This window comes from Corapipo altera, unplaced genomic scaffold (assembly GCF_003945725.1).
Source record: "Corapipo altera isolate COAL_440 unplaced genomic scaffold, ASM394572v1 61411, whole genome shotgun sequence".
NCBI classification, from domain to species: Eukaryota; Metazoa; Chordata; class Aves; order Passeriformes; family Pipridae; genus Corapipo; species Corapipo altera.
In genome coordinates, this window is record NW_020884875.1 from 1,081,411 (window position 1) to 1,101,475 (window position 20,065).

The 20,065-nt window shown below is 40.1% G+C and overlaps 1 protein-coding gene across 1 annotated transcript in view; it reads right to left on the reverse strand.

Moving 5' to 3' along the window:
• Positions 1–20,065, reverse strand: part of ADAMTS12 (ADAM metallopeptidase with thrombospondin type 1 motif 12) — a 144,670-nt gene that overhangs the window by 38,715 nt on the left and 85,890 nt on the right. Inside the window, exons 10-14 of the mRNA XM_027634663.1 lie at positions 19,404–19,496; positions 19,023–19,168; positions 18,024–18,193; positions 8,428–8,561; positions 872–992 (exon numbers count right to left, since the gene is read on the reverse strand). Coding sequence (XP_027490464.1) covers positions 872–992; positions 8,428–8,561; positions 18,024–18,193; positions 19,023–19,168; positions 19,404–19,496 — 664 coding nt within the window. The remainder of the gene's footprint in view (positions 1–871; positions 993–8,427; positions 8,562–18,023; positions 18,194–19,022; positions 19,169–19,403; positions 19,497–20,065) is intronic.

Genomic DNA, 20,065 nt, shown 5'->3' on the forward strand with positions numbered 1-20,065 from the left:
AATGTACTTTTACCCTGAATTTTGGAAAATCTTATCAAACTAGCTTTAAATTAGTAGCAAAAATCATTCTTGTGCAAACCAGAACTATTTTATTTAAAAAAACCCACAAACCCAAAAGCCAGCCAAAGGCACACTCTCAGTGCAATTTTTCCCTCCTCACTAGCACGGTACCAGTTACTGATCTTGAGACTTCTCAAGATCAAGGCACCAGCCTCTTTTTTCAGCCACAAACCTCGCTTTAAGATTGCTCTCCAGTGTCTCATCTTCTCACCTCTCCCCCTCCTGTCCTGGTTTCCCATTCAAAGCTGTTCATCCTGGCTGTCTCTTCCACTTCCAGCTCATCGCTACAGTTCTTATTCAGGTTTAGTCTCCCACTCCTGCTCCCAGACTCTATGTCTCGGACTCATCCTACTTAAGTCAGCTTAAGGCCTGAATGTCTCACCACCGTCAGTGAAGAAAGGCTCAGTACTTTACGTGCTTATTCAGACCACCTCAACCATGAAGAGAGTTACTCTTAGGCTCCCCTTTATGACACATAAAAATGAATCCTCAAACCACTCACTTTACATCCAGGTTTTCTGAGATGGCAAATTACATTCATTTTGTAAATGCACTTGCTATTTTGGATTTTATTATTATCTGCCTAACTTGCACAGGACCTGTTGGTCTCTGACAATTTTTTAAAAGACAAAGGTGAACTTAAAAAGCACAGATCACGGATTTTTTCTGGCAGAAGCGTGATTCACTGAAACATCCATTTATTATTTCCCACGCAGATGATCACTCAGTTTGCAACAAGAAGCTCTTAATCCTTTTTATGTAGAGAAATGACTTCACCAGCGGAAGAATTTAAAAGAAGAACCCATATTACCAAATCCTTCACTTTGATTAAACATCATCTTCACTGTATGACAAGCAGAGCCGTCTCCCAGGCAAACTCCACACTGGTCTTCTGTTGCATTGGAATTTATCTCATAATCACAGCCAACAGTCTAGAAGGAAAAATATTTTCAGAATAAATGTGGCCTCCACAATGAATTACTGAGAACTGCTATATCACTGCACTTTTAAGAAGTGTGGAATAGTATATATCCTATATATAGGGGAATAGTATATATCCTATATAAACAAACTAATAGTAGAGATTGTTATATGTAGGTCAAACTTGAGTATTATACCAATGTGAAAAACAAACTAACAAACAGTAACCATCACCATGGCATGAAACATACAGTAGTCACCAGTTACTTGAGATAGAAATGTGCCACTCAAATGGCCTCAATATCTGGGATTGGCCAGTACATCTAGGATATGTGTCCACTCTCTTACGTCACAGAGCCATCCACAGATTCCCAGGAATACAATACAGTAAACAGAATTGAAATCTCTGTCAGTTTTTTGTGGCCATCTGACAGTGCCGAACCTCTACTGCAGTCAAACTCCCTGGTAAAGAGAAACTCTTCAGCAGGCATGAATTTTTATACCCGTGACAGCTGCTTCTCAAGCTTGTCAACATCAGGGCATGGGTCAAGATAAAGTTCTGGTAAAGACTAATTTTCCAGTTCATGCTTGCTGCAGGGATAAAGTGAGAGAAAAATTTATTCATACCTAGTCAGGAAAAAACTTCTTCCTTGCCCAACCCAAAAATTCTGTGCTCTAATGTCTTTAAACTTCAACAAAATTTTCATTTGTTTTGGGATTTTTTTCTGCCTCTCTTCAAACCCAAGTAAGATTGCAGAACACAACCTAATGTCTGACAATGAATGGTTGTTAATAGTATCTAAGATACCTGGATGCCTGTGATATAGATGAATAGCCTTAAGTCTGGTGGTATGTAAAGGTTTTCTCAGATGAATTCTCTCAAAATAAGCTTTCAGGTACTATACCTGCCAACTTCTCTAACACCCTCTTGATGTATGAAAATCTGGGTATTACATCTTCCGATTCTGATTTTATTTTATCTTCAGGACCTCAGCTACTGTAATCTGTAAGCTTCTGACAGGAAAATCACTCTGTTAGACTAATCTAGGTACACAGGCTTCCACATTCTCTAATATTTCTCTATCATTTTCAGCTTAAGAAATACCTGAACTTTTGTCTAAGTGCCAGTGTTTGAATGAACAATTAGAGAAACTGCAAAAAACAGAAGCAAGGAAAGGCCTCAAGATACAGATGGTGTCACACTTTGTCACTTTAGAGAAGATTCAAAAAAAAGACTCATCCATTACTTAATGCCAGTAGATAGCCAGCACATTTGACATCTACTCTAAAAAACAACAGCCAGGCCAAAATGTTCTGCAGCAGCCTTAGCTTCTCTCTCCTTTCAGCGAAGGCCACTTTCAAAAAATGGAAGGTTTTGTAATGTCTTGCACACAGACACATCCTGGCACCAAGGACCATGCTTATGAGCAGTACACAATGTTACAGAGATAAGCATATGTTAAGAAGCTGAATAAATTTTTGCCTCCAAGCACATAGCTTGTTCATCCAAGGATGGATTTAATCAAGTATTCAGAATACACAGACACCACTGCTATATGTACACGATGTTTCTTTATCTTGCCAAGAGTTCAGATCTGCCTCTTCCCCAGCTATCTACAGAGGCACTGGAGTTTATATTTAACACTTCCTAATACTTTAAAGAGGTTGGTGAGTTGCTGTTTCTCAAAGTGATGCATTCACTATAAACAGTAAAGTCATAGTTATCGGGTTTATTATTACACTAGAGGAGAAACCACCTACTCTGGAGAGTCATGGAAGTGGAAGTTTATTTTCTTTCTATGCACATATACACTATTGAACAGAAAGCTGGTGAAAATCTGGAAATGGAACCCTTGTACTTTATGCTTTGCTATTAGAAAATATTATTAATTACTGTTTTGCAGCTCCTCTTTTGAACATCTTAAAATAATGATTTGTCTTCAAACTATATCATTTTTCCCATTTCTGGTAGAAAATGTATGTTCTTGAAAAGATTCCTGTTCATCTTTATTTACTATCCATGTTTGTTTGAGAGACTGAACACAGAAATAATTTATCTAGTTCACATTGTCAATCAGACACTTGGAAATCAACATCAGTGAGCATATTTCCCTTCTGAGTACTGTGTAGTGTAAAAATTCCCAAAGGGTGAACAAATCAGTTCTGAACTGTAGCAGCACTGGTTCTAACTGAGGTGGCAGCACCACTTTACAGCCTTTGGGTTGCCAATTAGTGTCTCTGCATGAGCTGCACTCCATCAGCTCAGTCAGAATCAGCTCAGGCCTTTTCCTCTTGGCCATACATTTGTTTTAGCAACACATTTGTGGCATCAAAATATGACATCGCTCTGATATGAAGGGAATCCCTTTGTCCTTTCCAGTTATAACCATAGAAATTTGTATTGCATTTTTCCTCTTCACAGAACAGTTTGAAACAGTTTTTATCTGATCAGATATCAGCCTTACCTATGCATGCAATATTCCCATATATTCTTGAGTTGCTGGGATACCCAAACTGCTGTGGCAGGGCAGACAATTCACTGTGCCTTCATTTTGTTCCCTAGTTCTGGGGTGCTGATGGTGCTGCAAAGACTTTCATATCTAGCAACAAGGGCCTCATCTTACAAAGCCATGAAGAACCATGACAAAACAATATTTTCATATGTCAGAATAAACAGCATTTTATTTACTCTAAATACATTTTCATGAACTTTAATTTCCAGACCATGTTTTACTTTATCACTCCAGTGAATACCACATTACTTTTGTCATCCATTAGAATAATTTCTAGATGCTTTCTTCTCCCTTTTGTTTGCTTTCCTCATTATTCTGATTCTTCTAGATGGATGGGTCATGCTTTCTAAAAATGCCTCAAATTTTTCAGAAAGTCAACATGACCCAGCAATGTACACTCACAGCTCAGAAATCCAATCTTGTCCTGGGCTGCATCCAAAGCACTGTGGCCAGCAGGGCGAGGGAGATGTTTCTGTCCTTCTGCTCTGGTGAGACCCTACTTGGAGAACTGCCTCCAGCTCTGGGGTCCACAACATAAGAAAGAAATGGACATGTTGGAGCGAGTCCAGAGGAGGCCACAAAGGTGATCAGAGGGCTGAAGCACTTCTCCTATGGGCTGAGAGAGTTGCGGTTCTTCAGCCTGGAGAAAAGGCAGCTCTAGGGAAATCTCAGCGTAGCCTTTTCGTGCCTAAAAGGGTTACAAGAGAGCTGGAGAGGGACTTCTCACAAGAGCATGTAGTGATAGGACAGGGAGAATGCCTTTAAACTGAAAGAGTGCGGGTTTATATTAGATATCAGGAAGAAATTCTTTACTTCTGGTGAGGCATTGGCACAGTTTGGACAGAGAACTTGTAGATGCCTCATCACTGAGAGTGCTCAAGGACAGGTTGGATGAAGCTCTGAGCAACCTGGAAGCAGAAGATGTCCCTGCCCATGGCAGGGGGAGTTCGAACCACGTGATATATAAGGTCTATTCCAACTTGAACCATGCTGCAGCAATTAGGATGCAATTCTTTTACACACATACGTCCTTTTGCACCCTCTCCCAGTGAAACATGCTGTGCTACATCAACCACTCTGTGCCATGGCATTTGCAACACAAACCATCATCCCTCCATGCAGCCCTTTGCTGCTGCTCCACTCACCAAGAGCCTTTCTGATGCCCCTGAGACACAGGTCACAGCATGCAGTGCAGAGGCAGACATAATGACCTGAACTGCCTGGCTGCATTACAGGAAGGAGAAACAATTTATTTCCTGCTGCTTGGTGACTAAAGGGAAAACAGCCAGAGATATTGCCCTTTTTCCATTTCCAGAGGGAGAGGTTTTTGTGTCATATTGGCAGCAGGAGGCAGACACAAAAAGTCCTTACTGTCACTCAAGGGTATGGCCTGGATGTACTGCCTGAATATCTGTTATGTGAATAGTACACTGCACTTCAATAAGGTCTTTTTTCCATTTGTCTCCCCCGCTGGTCTTCAAATAAAGAAATGATATTCACTTTACATTGGCCATGACATTGCCCTGAATGGGGAGGAATGTGTCCTGATGTCACTAATTTACCCTCTAATTTGTCCATATGAGTCTGAATCAATGTCCCCTTGGGCTAGCAATGGGAAAAGAAAGCTGAACCATAGTGAAAGGCAGTAAAGCTACTACATAGAAATTCAAGCTCTGTAATCTGCTCTTCAGTAAGGGAAAAAGGCTGATTCCCTCCCTAGGACTACACAGCTGTGTAATTCTCCAACAAAATATCAGTCTCTCAACATAGCAACTGTGAATTATCACAGAGAATAGGTCACAGATTTGCATGACTGAAGGTCACTTAAGCCTATCAGAATTCTTTTCAGGAGATGAGTAGTTGCCAGAAACATCAGAGATGCCAGTTCATGCACTTGCAAGCCTTCATTTTTAGATGATGCTATGGCTTGTATTTAACCAAAAGTCCCTGTTATGTATATATCACTGCTAAACAAATAAACTCTGGTGGCAGTGTCTTTGCTTTCTAATACTGGGGGAGTAGCTGACTGATCCAGTGAGAATTAGAGTGCATTTTTGATGTATAATTTAAAACACATGCAAACAGATTATGTGCTTTAAAGATCTTATAAATAAAAGGGGAAAGTGACAATTAAAAATGAGTGTGGAGGAATACAGTAAAAAAAACAAACTAGTCATAATATAGGTTGATGATTTGAGAGTAAATTATTGAAAGATCTTGTCAGATCTCCTCTTGGTAGAACTCTTCTCCTGTGTAAGATGAGAGAGGACCCAACTATTTCATATGCCAGACCCTCAAATGAGATAACAATTTTAGCTTGTCTTTGAACTGACAAGGCAAGTTCTAAGGGAATACCATACTCACACCTCAGTTGTGCCTTCCTTCTGCACTGAGGCGCAGGCAGCACTTCTAGAAGATTAGGACTGACATACTGGACAAATTGCAAGGACCAAATGAATCAGCACTAGTGTCTGCCTGTAGTTACTTCTCACTTGAAGATGCACGTTATGGCTTTGTCAGCATGGTTAGGAAAGCAACCAGCATACCTCGGGTAGCTGAAATGACACATCTCAAACCACATTTAGCCACCAAAGTAATACCTGTTTCTCTGATTGCTCTGAACAAAATCATGGCAAACTGCAAAAATCAGACGGAAATCAGATGAACTTAGAAGATTAAATTCTCAATTTAATATGATTCCATCTATCTTTCTTTGGCATACCCACTAGGAAAACTCTGAACCCTCAGTTGATAAAAAGTAGCTACCCTACACCAAATACACGTGAGAAATACAGACAATGGATCTAACATCTCAGTAATCTGATTTTTTGCTCAATTTCAGACCAAAGTGTAGTGTTATTTTCGTACTCAGAACAAATGTGAAGTGGTTTTTTGAGATGTAGTTTTGAAAACCAGAACAGCGCTTTAATAGACTAATGTTTGTGAATGTCTTTTCCACATCATTAGCACCATTCTGCAATCAGACTACAAGAATGATGTACCAGGCTAATTATATTAAACTAATTCTCCATGACCTGCAATGTATGTATTGTGTTTAACTAGCTGGTCTAAAATACTGGTGAATTAGACGAAAATACATGAAAAAGCTTCTTCTCAAGTGTTAAGCTGGGTACCTATTTCAGACAGCTTTCAATAATATGAGCTATTTTGGTTACCTATTCATCATTTGGTCTCATTTGTGGTAGTTGTACGGTTATATTGTTTATTTTGTGATCCTGATTCCAATTAAATCTGTTTGTCAGGAGATGTGAAGCAGCAGTCAGGATGTGAAATGGTGACAAAACCAGTACCTTGGAGGGAATTTTTCAGAAACCCTTCAAGTCCACAGAATGCTAATGTATATCTAGGATCTACAAACTGCAATTAGATTAGCTTCACTTTCACCCTAGATCTATCAATTCTAATGAATTAAGCTTTGCTATGTATAAAATATGTATAAATTTTAAAAGTCGCAGGCAAAGCTCAATACGGAAAGCATAGGGAAACTAAAATTAATCATACTGATCCCAGCCTAACTGAGCTGGAAATCAGAAAATTAACATATCACAAAGACAATCTTCTGAGTTTAGCAACTGGCCTCTTCCAAGTGAAGGTCAAAAGCATTGATATGGTAAGCCAGATTTACTACATGTTTCAAAATGCTAAAGGTCGGATTCATTCTGCCTTGAACTGCTCAAAGCCAGGTCAGATCTTTCACCATCATAGTTCAAAGGCCCGCTCTGGCTCTCAGCAAAGTAAGCTAAGCAGATCTCTTCAGCGTGGACTTGAGTAGGGTTTTGGTAATTCCCTTTCACAAAGCAGCTCTTGCAAGGAAAACTTAAACCAAATCTTTTATTACTGCTCTCTGAAGCCCTGTCATTCTAGCAAAATAAAAAATTTAAAGGGAGGGTATATGAATCACCCATTAAGAATGTGGAGTTTCCATCACTGGAAGTCCTAAGAAAAGAACATGAAAAACATCAAATAGGAATATAATTTGCAAAGGGATAAAACAGATGCCTTCTTGAAGTCCCAGCTAGTTGCACTTTTATATGATTCAATGGTGTAGAATATACAGTCCCAAGACTGGATATGCTAATGCAGTTTCCACAAGCCACAAAGTCCGGCTTTTGTTTCCAAAGATGTTAAAAGCAAAAAGGCTATCGGGCTTCAAGGGGGTAGAAGACACAAAAACTCAGTTTGAAGAAACAAACCGTAGCTGTAAATACATTTCCTACAAGTAAAGTACTCATTTTATTTATAAGAAATTCACTAAAACCAGTGTTAAGACTGTGGATGTTACAGAATGTACAGATGTTCAGATGCCACACACAAACACCATCCTGGAAACAAACCTACTACCAACATGCAGAATATGCACAGTCCATTATACTTATTCTTCAATACAAAGAAAATTACTGAGCCATATATTCTGTTTGCCTGTTATCTCATTGTACAGTGTTATTCAGTATGTTGTAAACTAAAGTAATTTTTACAGTGCAAATGTCTGATCCCAAGATCACAAGATGGTTCAGAACTGCTACATGTGTATTGTTACACTGCATTTTCATAAAAAAACCCATGGACAATGGTGGAACCAATTAAAACCCTAAAGGTACAACCCCCTGTGAAAACATCTCATCAGAAAAAACCAGATTTTTTTTACACTGATGTTTTAAAATAATGGAAAAGAAGAGAGGAGTTAAAAGGTACCAAAAGTAATTAGCATGCAGTCTAATGCATTCATTAAAAAGTGTGTAAACAACTTTTGTCTACTTGGAAAGCTGTTTCTATAAACTTGCTTCCATGGTCATTAAAAATGTGATAAAATGGAGTACTTTGCCTTGATCCTACAAAAAGAATTGTTAAGTATTTTCCCATAACTTTGTAAAATAAAGTTGTAGAGAAAGAAACATGCAAACATACCCAATACCTTACACATGCCATTAATACAGATATCTCGGCTGTGCCTTCCTTCAAAGCAAGGAGTACCATCAGTGACTGCATCAAGCATCTTCTCTGAGAAATGGCCATCTATTGGGCGACAGTGGAGCTCACAGGGGTTTGCTGAAAGGAAAACAAAGATACTTTCTCAGACAATACTTCAGGACATTGCACTGCACAGGGAGTGACAGTATGCCTTTACTGAACCATCTGCTCACTTTCCCTGGCATTTCGCAGAACTGGCCTAATTAGAAGAAGTGAGCAGAGACAAGTCATATTGCTAAGAGTGACACAGGCCTGATAAATACCACTTGTGGATTTGTAGGAAGCAGCTGGAGGCAGGTACCCTCATACCTGCATGCTCTTCATCGCTGCTGAGTTAGGCAGTAATGAGCCTGTCAGCTGTGATGGAGAAAGGGAGAGGAAACCAGCAAAGCCACCTGTCATTAGTGAGGGGGTGGGAATGCCAAGGACCTTGACAAGAAACAGTTTTCCATCGACTGATGACTCAGTAATTTTAGAGATAATTTAGACTTTTCATCACTGCTGTCAGTCTCTCTCAGAGAGCAGTCAAATGGTTGCTTCTGATCTGCTGCACATCACTGATCGTTTTCACCTACCTCTGGGTACTTAACAAATCATTCAAGCACTGCTTGGCAACTTATGAAATAGGGATGATATTGGTGAGTCTAACAGACCCAGGCTGTTCTTGGATAGATGTCCCATGGAAGCAACAAGGAGGAGAAAAGCTGTAGTAAAAGCAACCAGTGGTCTCTGAAACAAGACTTTCTGTGATGGATCAGAACCCTATTCTATTCCATCCACGGAGTAAGAAGAGTTGAACACACACTGCCCTGCCTCACAGACACTGGCTCTTGGGAATGGGAAATTTTGAAATTCAGACATCAGAGAGCCAAGTTTGACAAACAAATTGTGTACATGGAAGATGAGTTAGAGATGAAACTAGGGCAAAGCAAAGAGAGATGTATCCACTCCCTGAAAGAGAGATGTATCCACTCCCTTGTATCCACTCCCTGAAAACTCTCCAGCAGAACCAGATCTATATTAAAAATTGATGAGGGGTAGCAACAGAGGACCTGTCTTCTAGTTTTGGTCTATTCCAAGACCCCAGTCTAGCCTGGTGCTAAAGCAAATTGTTCATGCTCAGCAAGCTGAAATGCTTTGCTGAGCAAAGTAGTGGGCCTTAAAACCACCAGTCAGTAGGGACTTGAAGGCACCATTATTGAGTCATTTTAAAAAAATCTCCCTGTGTGCTGCAGAGGAGCTACTGGTCAGTGACAGTTTTATCCTGTGCCTGATAGAGTTGACATAAACCACTCCCTTGGTCATAGAGGGATGCAGGGTAACAATTCACATGGTGGCAGATGAATTTCTTTCTTCCTCCTTTGTTGGCCTCGTTTGTGTCATATGAAGAACAGTGTTTAAAGAAATTTCTAGAAATGAGAGAAACTGAAACTTCTGGTAATGCAAATAAACTAAATAATTTGCTACAAAAGGATTTATTATTTTGGAGGAGGAAAATTTGCTCTCATTGCACCGGTTTGTGCAGCACCAACATATATACTCTACCACACAGTACACAAAGGTGACTGCAGCTCCTGCCCTCAAAGGGTTTGAAGCTTAAGAACTGAATCCTAAAGAGCCTGAGCTTTAGTACTATAAACCTCATTCATGTAAATAAAAACTCTGTAAAACTGGGATTAAAAAAAAAATTAATGAAAGGATGGTAAAGGAAATCCAAAACCTTAATGAGAACTTTTGTTTTTTCCCTCATCAGTAGAGGTAAAATGGTATCTTAGGACTGTCAACAGTGTTGTGCTTGTGGCTTCTCAAACAAATATGCCTTCATAAAGTGCAATTGAGTTATCAGACCCGGAGGACATGCATGGACCAAGGTCATATAACTGGTGGAATTCAAGGTGATGTGAGTTGTGTTCAAGAATATTGATGGAAGCGGAGCTACAAAAGATTCTCAAGCAAGAACATAAAGTTTGTGACCCTTACCAGCCCTCAGCCCCTCTGTGAAAATGGCCAGCCATAATACCTATCCATCAGTTGTTTTGATAAGAGTCATCATGATAAAGGATACAAGTAATTTTACTTCTGGAGAAATCTTTTTCAGACCATGTGATTATCTGGATTGCTTTAGTGCTCTAAATTTAGTTTCACCTTGCCTACCTTCTCAATGAGGCATTTTTTAAACAGGAAGAAAAATACCCTTAAGACAACAAGAATCCCAGAATTCCAGGTACTCTGTTACCTGCTCAGAATCACCCCCGACAGACACAGAAGCTCATTTCAGCTTTTACATTGTTTGTAATGAAACATATAGAGCAGCAGTTTGATATCTGTACTTCCTCCCTAGTTGTGTGTTGATGTAATAAGCAATTTCATTTCAGAAATCACTAAGCAAGAAGCAAGAAGCAGCAGACAGTACTGACTGTTCACACATTCCTATCATAACTATGATGCTGTAAATATATAACTAAAAATCAGTTTGGCGAGAGAGATAACTCCCCTACTAAGTCAAAATAAAAATTAAAAGTAAATAACACACAAACTTTCAGACTTACATAGGTTTTCTAGGCATTAAAGCTTCCCTGGTTTTCCTAATTGTAGTAACTGATCTGAAATAGATCTTACACACAAATTTTGCATTGCTTTTCTTTCTATATATTTTCTACTGAGCCCCACAGGAAATGAGAGAGCATTTCTCCCTCCACACAAACTTAGTTCTATCCAGTATTTATTTGATTTTTCATCTGCAGAAAGGCTGGTTAGGGGACCTAATTATACTAGTACTGTATTTTCTAAAATTATTTACTTATCTATAGTTATTATTTATTATGGTTTAAGTCAGGGACCTTGGGTCTATTATTCCAGGACTACAAATAAACTGTATCAGAATCAGCCACTGTCCTCTGAAAGTCTGATGTTTTAAACCCAGAACAGATGCAGAAAGGACTTTCATCTATTTTCAGAAGGCAAACTCACACACAAGGAAAACAAATACATTTCCTGAAATGTAAACAAATACATTTGCTGAAATGATGGAAGGCTGGCACTGAATTCAGACTATTTTTCTTATTTCGGTCCTGAAAAGTCTAAGCTGAGATGAATATGAGCACCACGGTTGTTCAGAAGGAGATCATTAAAGCAGCTGGTTAAGTTTCAGTTACTTCAGAAATTACTAATTCATGCTGAGACTTTAACAAAAAGGCTGTCATCTTTGTAACTTTTAGGCCAAAATATACATAAATTCTTGCAATACAGCATACACATGAAATACTAGATCCAATCTGTGAACACTCAGGTAATGACCACGTTCACAAAGTCCTTGTTCAAAGAAAGCACACCGAGTTCCTGTTTAAACAGAGATGATTTCTCCTTGCATAAAACCTACAGAATTTTACTCATCCTTCCACACCAAAGCAGAATCAAAACCACTTAGACTGCTCTGGCTTATATTGTATTTATATCTAGAACAATAATATTAATTCCTCAAACCCTACAGGTAATTGCTCTTAACACTTAACCACCAATAGTTAGATCGGTGAAGATTTCTTAATGTGTAACCTGAAGTTCCCACCTGCTGTTTTGGCTGTTTCTGCTTGTCATACCTTTCATGGACAGGAAGAACTGCTGGATCTGTCTCTCTCTGGGGTTTCCTGTACTGTTTGAGTGGAGGGGATGGGAAGTTGAAATATGAAGTACAGTGACAGAAAACGATGTCAAATCCAAGTTTAAAAGCAGAGGAGCTACATTCAAACTGAGTTGGTAAGATCAGGGTGTCCAGCTTCGTGAAGTCAGTTAACAAGGCCACAGAACTGCTTGGATCTCAAGAGCTTCTTCCAGACTTGAGCACAACACTGCACAGAGACATGCAGTCTGGCTAGCCTGTATCTCTACTACTCAGGGATGTGCCTGCTAAATAGTCTTTGAAATTTTCTCTGAGTAGTTGGTATTTAACTGTCTCCTTCTCCTCCTTTCCAGAGTAAAAGTTGCTTTTCTCAATCTATGTTTTTCTAATCACACAATCACAGCATGCTTTGGGTTGGAAGAGACCTTAAAGATCATCCATCCTTTCTGCCAAGGGACAACTTCCACTAGACCACATTGTTCAAGGTCCCATCCAATCTGGCCTTGAACAGGGATGTGGCATCCACAACTTCTCTGGGCAACCTGTTCTGGTGCCTCACTACCCTCGCAGTCAAGATTTTCTTCCTTATTTATAATCTAAACCTGCCCTCTGTCAGTTTAAAGCCATTCCCTTTGTCCTGTCTCTACATCCTATGCTTGAAAAAAGTCCCTCAGTGACTTTTTGACTTCCACATTGCTCTCCTGTAAACCTCCTCCAGTTGGCTGCATCCTTCTGCCAGTACTTTGCTCCTATCTGGACATAAGATTTCAGCTGAGGTGCCACCAACACTTAGCAGCCTAGAAAAATTCCATCTATTCTTTTACGTAGCGCCCACGTCCTTCACCAAGATTATACTGCTAACTTGACCAGAGACAACATCAATCCTCTAATACAAGGGAGAAAAACAGATGTAATGGAATCCCAAGCCATAGAGCTCCCGTAAGTGCCCAGTGAATTATCTGTAATCAGAATGGACTGAGGAAGCAAGCCAGCAAAGCTGGCATGTGATTTTTTTTCCCCCTATCTATACTATAACAAAGTTCAGATTCACCATGTGCAAACAGAACAACATGAAGATAACTAGAAGGAATGTATTTCCTTCCCAATTTAAATTTGTTTACCTCGTAGCTGACTCCCATGAGTTCCCATGCAAAAAGGATCCAGCTTAACCTGACTAAGAAGTATGTAATTAATGTGTCTGTCAGTAGAAGATAAGGCTTCAATGTTTTTCCCTCCTTCACAAGGAAGAAAAGAGGTGGGCCTCTTCTCTTCAAACCCTCACCTCTATGAGAACTCAGAATTAGCTGTGGAAATCCAAATCAAAGAAAATTAGAAAAGACAATTACCAAACATAGACAAAATGGGGGGAAAGAAGCTCAGGTGAAGCTACTTGATCACTTTAACCAAGTTTGGAACTCCAAAAGAAACTACTTTTATTTTAAAACAGTGGCAGTAGAAACATTATTTCATGTTGTTAGCTCAGCCACTGTGACTGTATGAGAACTGATCTTACTTGATACACAGACATATTTTGAAATAAATACGAAATTGAAAACAGTTTAACAACATAACCTCTATCTGACAGTATATTAAATGATCCTGGCACTGATTGAGAAAATAAAGGTGGTTACAAAATACTAAAGTTACATGATAATAAGGTTAGTCACATGATCTCATACGTGGAAGTTAAACCCTGAGAAGTTATCAGATTCATATAAATTGAATTTGTCAGTGGTATGAAATAAACAAATCTGGGGTCAGCCTGATGGCAAGAGAAGTAGATTAGCCCCAAAGTCTGACTAAACTGACAGAATAGGGGCCTGGGTCATGAAAAAAATTCAGCAAATATCCTGCTTAGAGCCGCTGGATGGTTTAGTCACCCTTGAACTTGAAAGTCCTCATCATTTTAAGGCTCCCAGAGATACTCAAAGGTTCCAGCTTGAGCACATATGTTTCTGCAGTCCAGAACAATTCCATTAAAGGACTATGCGAGTTTCCCAACAGGCATGAAGTCATTTAAAACAGAAAATTCTGAACTGGAACCTTAAACATAGGCAGCCTAGGTAATAGCAAGATATAACTTACTGCTTCTCTGCCAGGCTGCTTGTTAAAGCTGTTTGTTGCATCGTTGTATACTAAATCATAAGCTATGCAAAAAAAAAGTCTTCGTCCTCTTGTGAAAGTACAATTTACACAACAGAAAAGACTATTTAGTTATGTGACATTTACTATAACTGCTTTACGTAAGCTACGAAATTAAAGCCAGAAGATGCAGTTGTGACCATCCAGATAATTTACTGTTTTTTCCAGCAGGATGAAGGAACACAGAATGTCTAAAATGTCACAGAATGTCTAGCTCAGGAATTCACCTCCTCAGCTTGACACATCCACGCAAAATCTGTATGTGTACTCAGGGTTTAGGAAAGCTTACTTTTCTTTTCCCCTTATATCCTATGTGCAGCATGACAGGATTTAAAATGACTGACACTAAAACACAAGCTGTATGGGGTTTGCGTGGCAAGATTCTCGTAGTGGGGAGGGCTGCAGGGGAGGCTTCTGTGAGAAGCTGCCAGAAGCTTCCCCCATGTCTGACAGAGCCAATGCCAGACAGATATAAGATGGTCCTGCTGCTGGTCAAGGCCAAACCCACCAGCGAGGGTGGCAGCACTTCTGGGATAATGTATGTAAGAAAGGGAAAAAAACTGCTGCACAACTGCTGTCAGGAGAGAGGAGTGAGAATGTGTGAGAGGAATAGCTCGGCAGGCACCAAAGTCAGTGAAGCAGGAAGGGGAGAAGGTGCTCCAGGTGCCAGAGCTGAAGTTCCACAGTCCTCATTCCACATCCCACTACTCTGCTGTGGGGGAAGAGATAGACAAAATTAAGAGTCAAGTTAAGCCTGGGAAGAAGAGAGGAGTGGATGGAAGGTGTTTTAGAGTTAGATTTTTATTTCTCATTACTATTCTCTGATTTGATTGGTAATACACTAAACTAATTTCCCCAAGTCAAGCCTGTTTTGCCCATGATGGTAACCAGAGAGTGATCTCTCCTTGCTCTTTTCTTGACCATCAAGCCTTTTGTTATATTCTCTCTCCCTTGTCCAGCCTAGGAAGGGAGTGACACACTGGCTTTAGTGGGCATCGGGTGTCCAGCCAGGATTAACCCAGTAGAAAAGCCAAAACCTTCTTGGCAGCAAGCTAAAGTATTGACAGAACACTGTTAAAAATCTTTAATATTGGATTGCACAAGTAAAGGGAGAAAGTAAGGGAAGCTGGTATACACTGACAGTGGTTGGTGTACTCACAACATTGTGGACATTGTAAGTAAGTCTCAAAACCAGCTTGTTTTTGTGGGGAAAGTGTGCCCATAAGAACCACCCACGCTCAGCTATACAATGACGATGTCAGATGAAGAACCAGCACAGAATTTGTCCAACTCTCTGCTTATATGAGTGTTACTAGGAGAGCCTGACTGTCTGAGGAAGCCAGTATTATTTTAAGTTTAGAGTTTAGCAGCAAGAAAACACTTCAAATGCTGTTAATAGAGTGTAAGACTGAAAGTGCAAATATTAAGGACCTCATAATAATGGGGAAAACACATAGGCTGAAATTCTGGCTGCTGAGAAAATGGGTGAAAACAGCTGAAAAGCTTTTTAAGTCACAGAAAAAGATGTTTTCTTGGTACTGGAAGGATTTTGCAAAGGATGTTCCAGATGAAATATATCAGACTCATCAGGAAGCATTTACTTTTAAAATGCTATGCCTTACAGTGGGCAGGAAGCATTTGTTTCATGATTCTTAATGTCCTTTAAAAACAGACCTTCTGCAACAAGTCCACGTGCAGAACTACCACTTCAGTAGCACTACCCAAGAGAGGACATGAACAAAGCCAAGGCTGTACACTGCAGTGGTACATCCTGATTAACAGAGGTCTGGAACCCTAATTTCAATGGCAGGTGACTGCAGAAAATGTTCTAAGGTTTGGTTTTGGTCTCAACCTTAGGCTGTTATCATTTGCCAGTGTTCTAATGGGAGTCCTTCCAAAAAAAAAAGCTTTTTCTATCAGCCATATTTTCTTTCATTGGAAATTTTCCTAGAAGTCTATCTGCTCTGGGTTCATCTGCAATTTTTTAGATGAAATTGAAACAGCAGCTGAAATCTAGGAAACCAATCCAAAACTCCCAATAACTGCAAATGCAATGAACATGCTGAAAAATACTATTGGCAAATGAAACTGGAACTTTAACCTTGATCTTCACTACTTTAACCGGCTTATTTTTTCATAAAAAATACACTGCTAGCAACTTTGGTGATGATATGAAGCTGGGGAGAGTGACTGATACACCTGAAGGCTGTGCTACCATTCAGGGGGACTTCTGTAGGCTGAAAAGCTGGCTGGAGAAAATTCTAATGAGGTTCAACAAGGGCAGGTGTAGAGTCCTGCACTTGGGTAGGAATAACCCCAAGTACCAGCACAGGCTGAGGTCTGCAGAGCAGCTCTGCAGAGAAGGACCTGGGACTTTTGGTGGATGTGGCAAGTTGACCATGAGCCGGTAAGTGTGGCTTTGCTGCCAGGAGGTCCAGTGGTATCCTGGGGTGCACTGGGAAGAGTGTGGTCAGTAGATCAAGGGAGGTGATCCTCTCCTTCCTACTTGGCCCTAGTTAGGCCACATCTGGAGTAGTGAGTCCAGTTCTCGGCTCCTCAGTACCAGAAAGACAAGGAACTACTGGAAAGAGTCCAGTGGAGGCCACAGAGATGATTAAGATTCTCAAGCATCTCTCTTACAAGGAGAGACTGCAGGAGCTGGGCCTGATTAGCCTAGAGAAGACCTAGAGGGGATCTCATTAATTCATGTAAGCATTTCAAAGGCAGGTGCCAAGAGGACGGTGTCAGACTCTTTTCAGTGGTGCCCAGCAACAGGACAAGGAGCAACGGCCAAAGAACTAAAACACAAGAAGTCTTACCTCAACCTCTTTAGGTTGAAGATGGCACAGAACTGGAATAGGAATAAGGAAATAGGAATAGAAATAGAAATAGAAAACAGGAATAAAAATAGGAATAGGAATGTCCAAGAGCATCTCTCTGGAGACATTCAAACCCCACTTGGAAGTGTTCCTGTGTAACCTGCTCTAGGTAACCCTGCCTTGGCAGGGGGGTTGGACTGGATGAGCTCCAGAGGTCCCTTTCAACCCTAACAATTCTACTTTATCCAATGATTATCCAGTGATTCTACTGGATAATCTATACCTTACATTTATGCACACATCAAGAATCAAACTGCATATATAATATACTGTATATAATATATATAATATACTGCATATAATAACTGTTATGCTTGTATTTTGTAACTAGCTGTTACAAAGCAAGTTATAAGGCAGAGTCATCAACTCTGTCTCTACAATACACAGCAACATGATACTGAACCTGTTGAGATATTACTTCTTCAATGTGGTGGGAGGTACACCTACCATGTAGATCAGAGTTTGGAAATAATAAAGACACATTTGTGCAGTGGAACAGCTCTGTATATTTGGTACAGTGATGCCTGCAGGCCCAAACATGCAGCTCTACACTCCGCTACCCCTTGTTCTGTGGTTGACACTGGAAAAGATGGGTTAGGCCTACCACAAACAATGAGCACAGACATGATTTCAACAGCTTTTCTTAGTACTCAGTTCTTCTTCCCAGGAACTGGACTAGTTACAGCCATTATCACCAGAGCTCTGAAAAAACACCTACGTGTAGAGAACCACTGCCTTTGTGTACGAACAAAAAGCACAATTGCACACAGAGGCACACCAGATTTTTCTAATTAATTAAAAGACATACAATTTAGTGATTTCTTGCCCTCAAAATGGTTTCTTATGGGTCTGTAACTTTGACTTTTTATATAAAACATTAAAAAAATATTTGTAGCTTCATACCTGTGTTATAAACGGGAACCCAGTGGTAGAATTCATTCTGGTAGGGAACTGTGTCAAATTCACTGCATTGCATCTGACGAAAGGTTGGCAAGTCTTTGGGACAGGGGCTGATGTTACACATGCGATAGCGTTTCCTTTCTCCAGTGCAGTAGTCTCCTCCAAACTGTGGTCTACAAAAGGAACAATGAGATTTGGACCTCAGACTCTGTGTAAAAAAATAATTTTAAATGAAGAATATATTTCAGGTTCCAGTGGCACAACAACATGAATCTAAATCCTTTACAGCATAGAGATACTGTTCACATGTTTAAGTACTCAAACATCTCATTATGGAGCCTCTACATATCCCAAAGTAGTGTTTGGTAGTACCCAGATGAGTTCACAATAAATTAACTTACCAAAGGGACCCCCCTAAAATCCCATACTTTCCAGAACATTTGACAGTTTGATCAGAAAAGACAAATTATTTCTGCTGTTAGGCACCGTTTTAGTAATTTCTGAAAATGAGATGTAGAATCATTAACTCAGATATGTATCCACTAATTCTGCCTTTCATGTTCTATACCTGACAACTCACGTATCTGAAGCTCAAACAAAGCTGTTGACTAAAACAAAACATGAAAGATGAGTTCTCAGGGTCAGATTGATAGATATTGCTCTCAGCTGGTGCTTGAGGACATTTATTTATTCACTGCAGTACTAATAAAATAGTATTTATATAATTTCTGCAAAGCCTGAATGCTAAACAATAGGGTTCGGGGGTTTTGATTTTGTGTAGAAATAAGGTCCATGGAAGGTGAGGATTAAAGAACAAGATGACTATTGCAAAAGATGAGCCAGCTGACTTTCACAGAGGTATGCTTAACTGGGAAGGAGGTTTCATGGTCTGTGTTGGTGTGGCACCTGCCATTAACAGTCTCATACAAAAGAGCTTACAGTGTCCTAAGTACCTGAAGGATGTTGAATAAAAGGTAAGAAAAGATTGTGCACTCAGCTTACTCTGGGTTATCGCAGGGTCTCTCTGCACTTTGAACTCCTGCTCCACATGTTCTTGTGCAATGGGACCAGGATGACCAAATCCCCCATCCGCCATGGATTACTTCAGGAGTCTTGCCTACTGTAATACACTCGCCAGAGAAGCACCACTGAGGAGAGAAGAGAAAGCACAAGCAGCTTAAGATCATTATCACAGGAAATGTTACTGTGAGTTATTCTTCATTTCAGTTCTGAAGGTTATTTCAGTTCCACTTAAGTGGAAATGTGAATGGAGATGTCACAGGATGACCTTCTTTCACTCTGAACAATGGCAAAGCTATTCACGACTCCTCAGCCACCCTTTCGCAGGCAGCCACGCTTGCCAGCAGTGTGGCTCACAGTCACCTTGTTTTCTCCACACCGAGTGCCATCCGCAGCTGCATCCAGTTTGGAGCGGCAGGAGCCTTTCACCGAGCACCAGAGTGTTTGGCAAAGGTTCTGAAAAAGAAAGAAAATTGCAGCAATCTGAAGCAGGGCTGAACTCCTATGGCCAGGATTTTCAAAAGTCTCCTTCAGTTTTGTACAACTACTTACAAATCCTTGTAAGGGTTGTATTTCCAGAGGAAAACGTTTGGGGCTTTCCACAAGTTAGGACCCACCAAGGGTCCAAATTTAGGTACTTGTTATTACTGTACAAGGAGAGACTATTTGAAAAATAAACAATGGTAAATACTATCAAGTGCATTCTCTGAGCTATGTAAGTACAAATATTCTCCTCATTGGCTGCTCAGCTCCCAGCTGCTCCCACCAATGGCTTAGCAGACTTTGGCCACTACTTTTTATAGCTCAGGTGAACAGAAGATTGTACTTTTTCATTTGATGAGTACTAACAAATACAATGTTCAATTCTGCATTGCTGTCTGCCTGAAAACAGACAGCAAAATCAAAGGTTACAGCAGCCAGCCAGGTAAGTACAAACAATATCATGTGTCCAAGTACAACAGGCAGCTAATATTAATGGAGGTCCCAAAACTAGATGAGGAAAAAGTGATCAGGTCTCTTAAAAC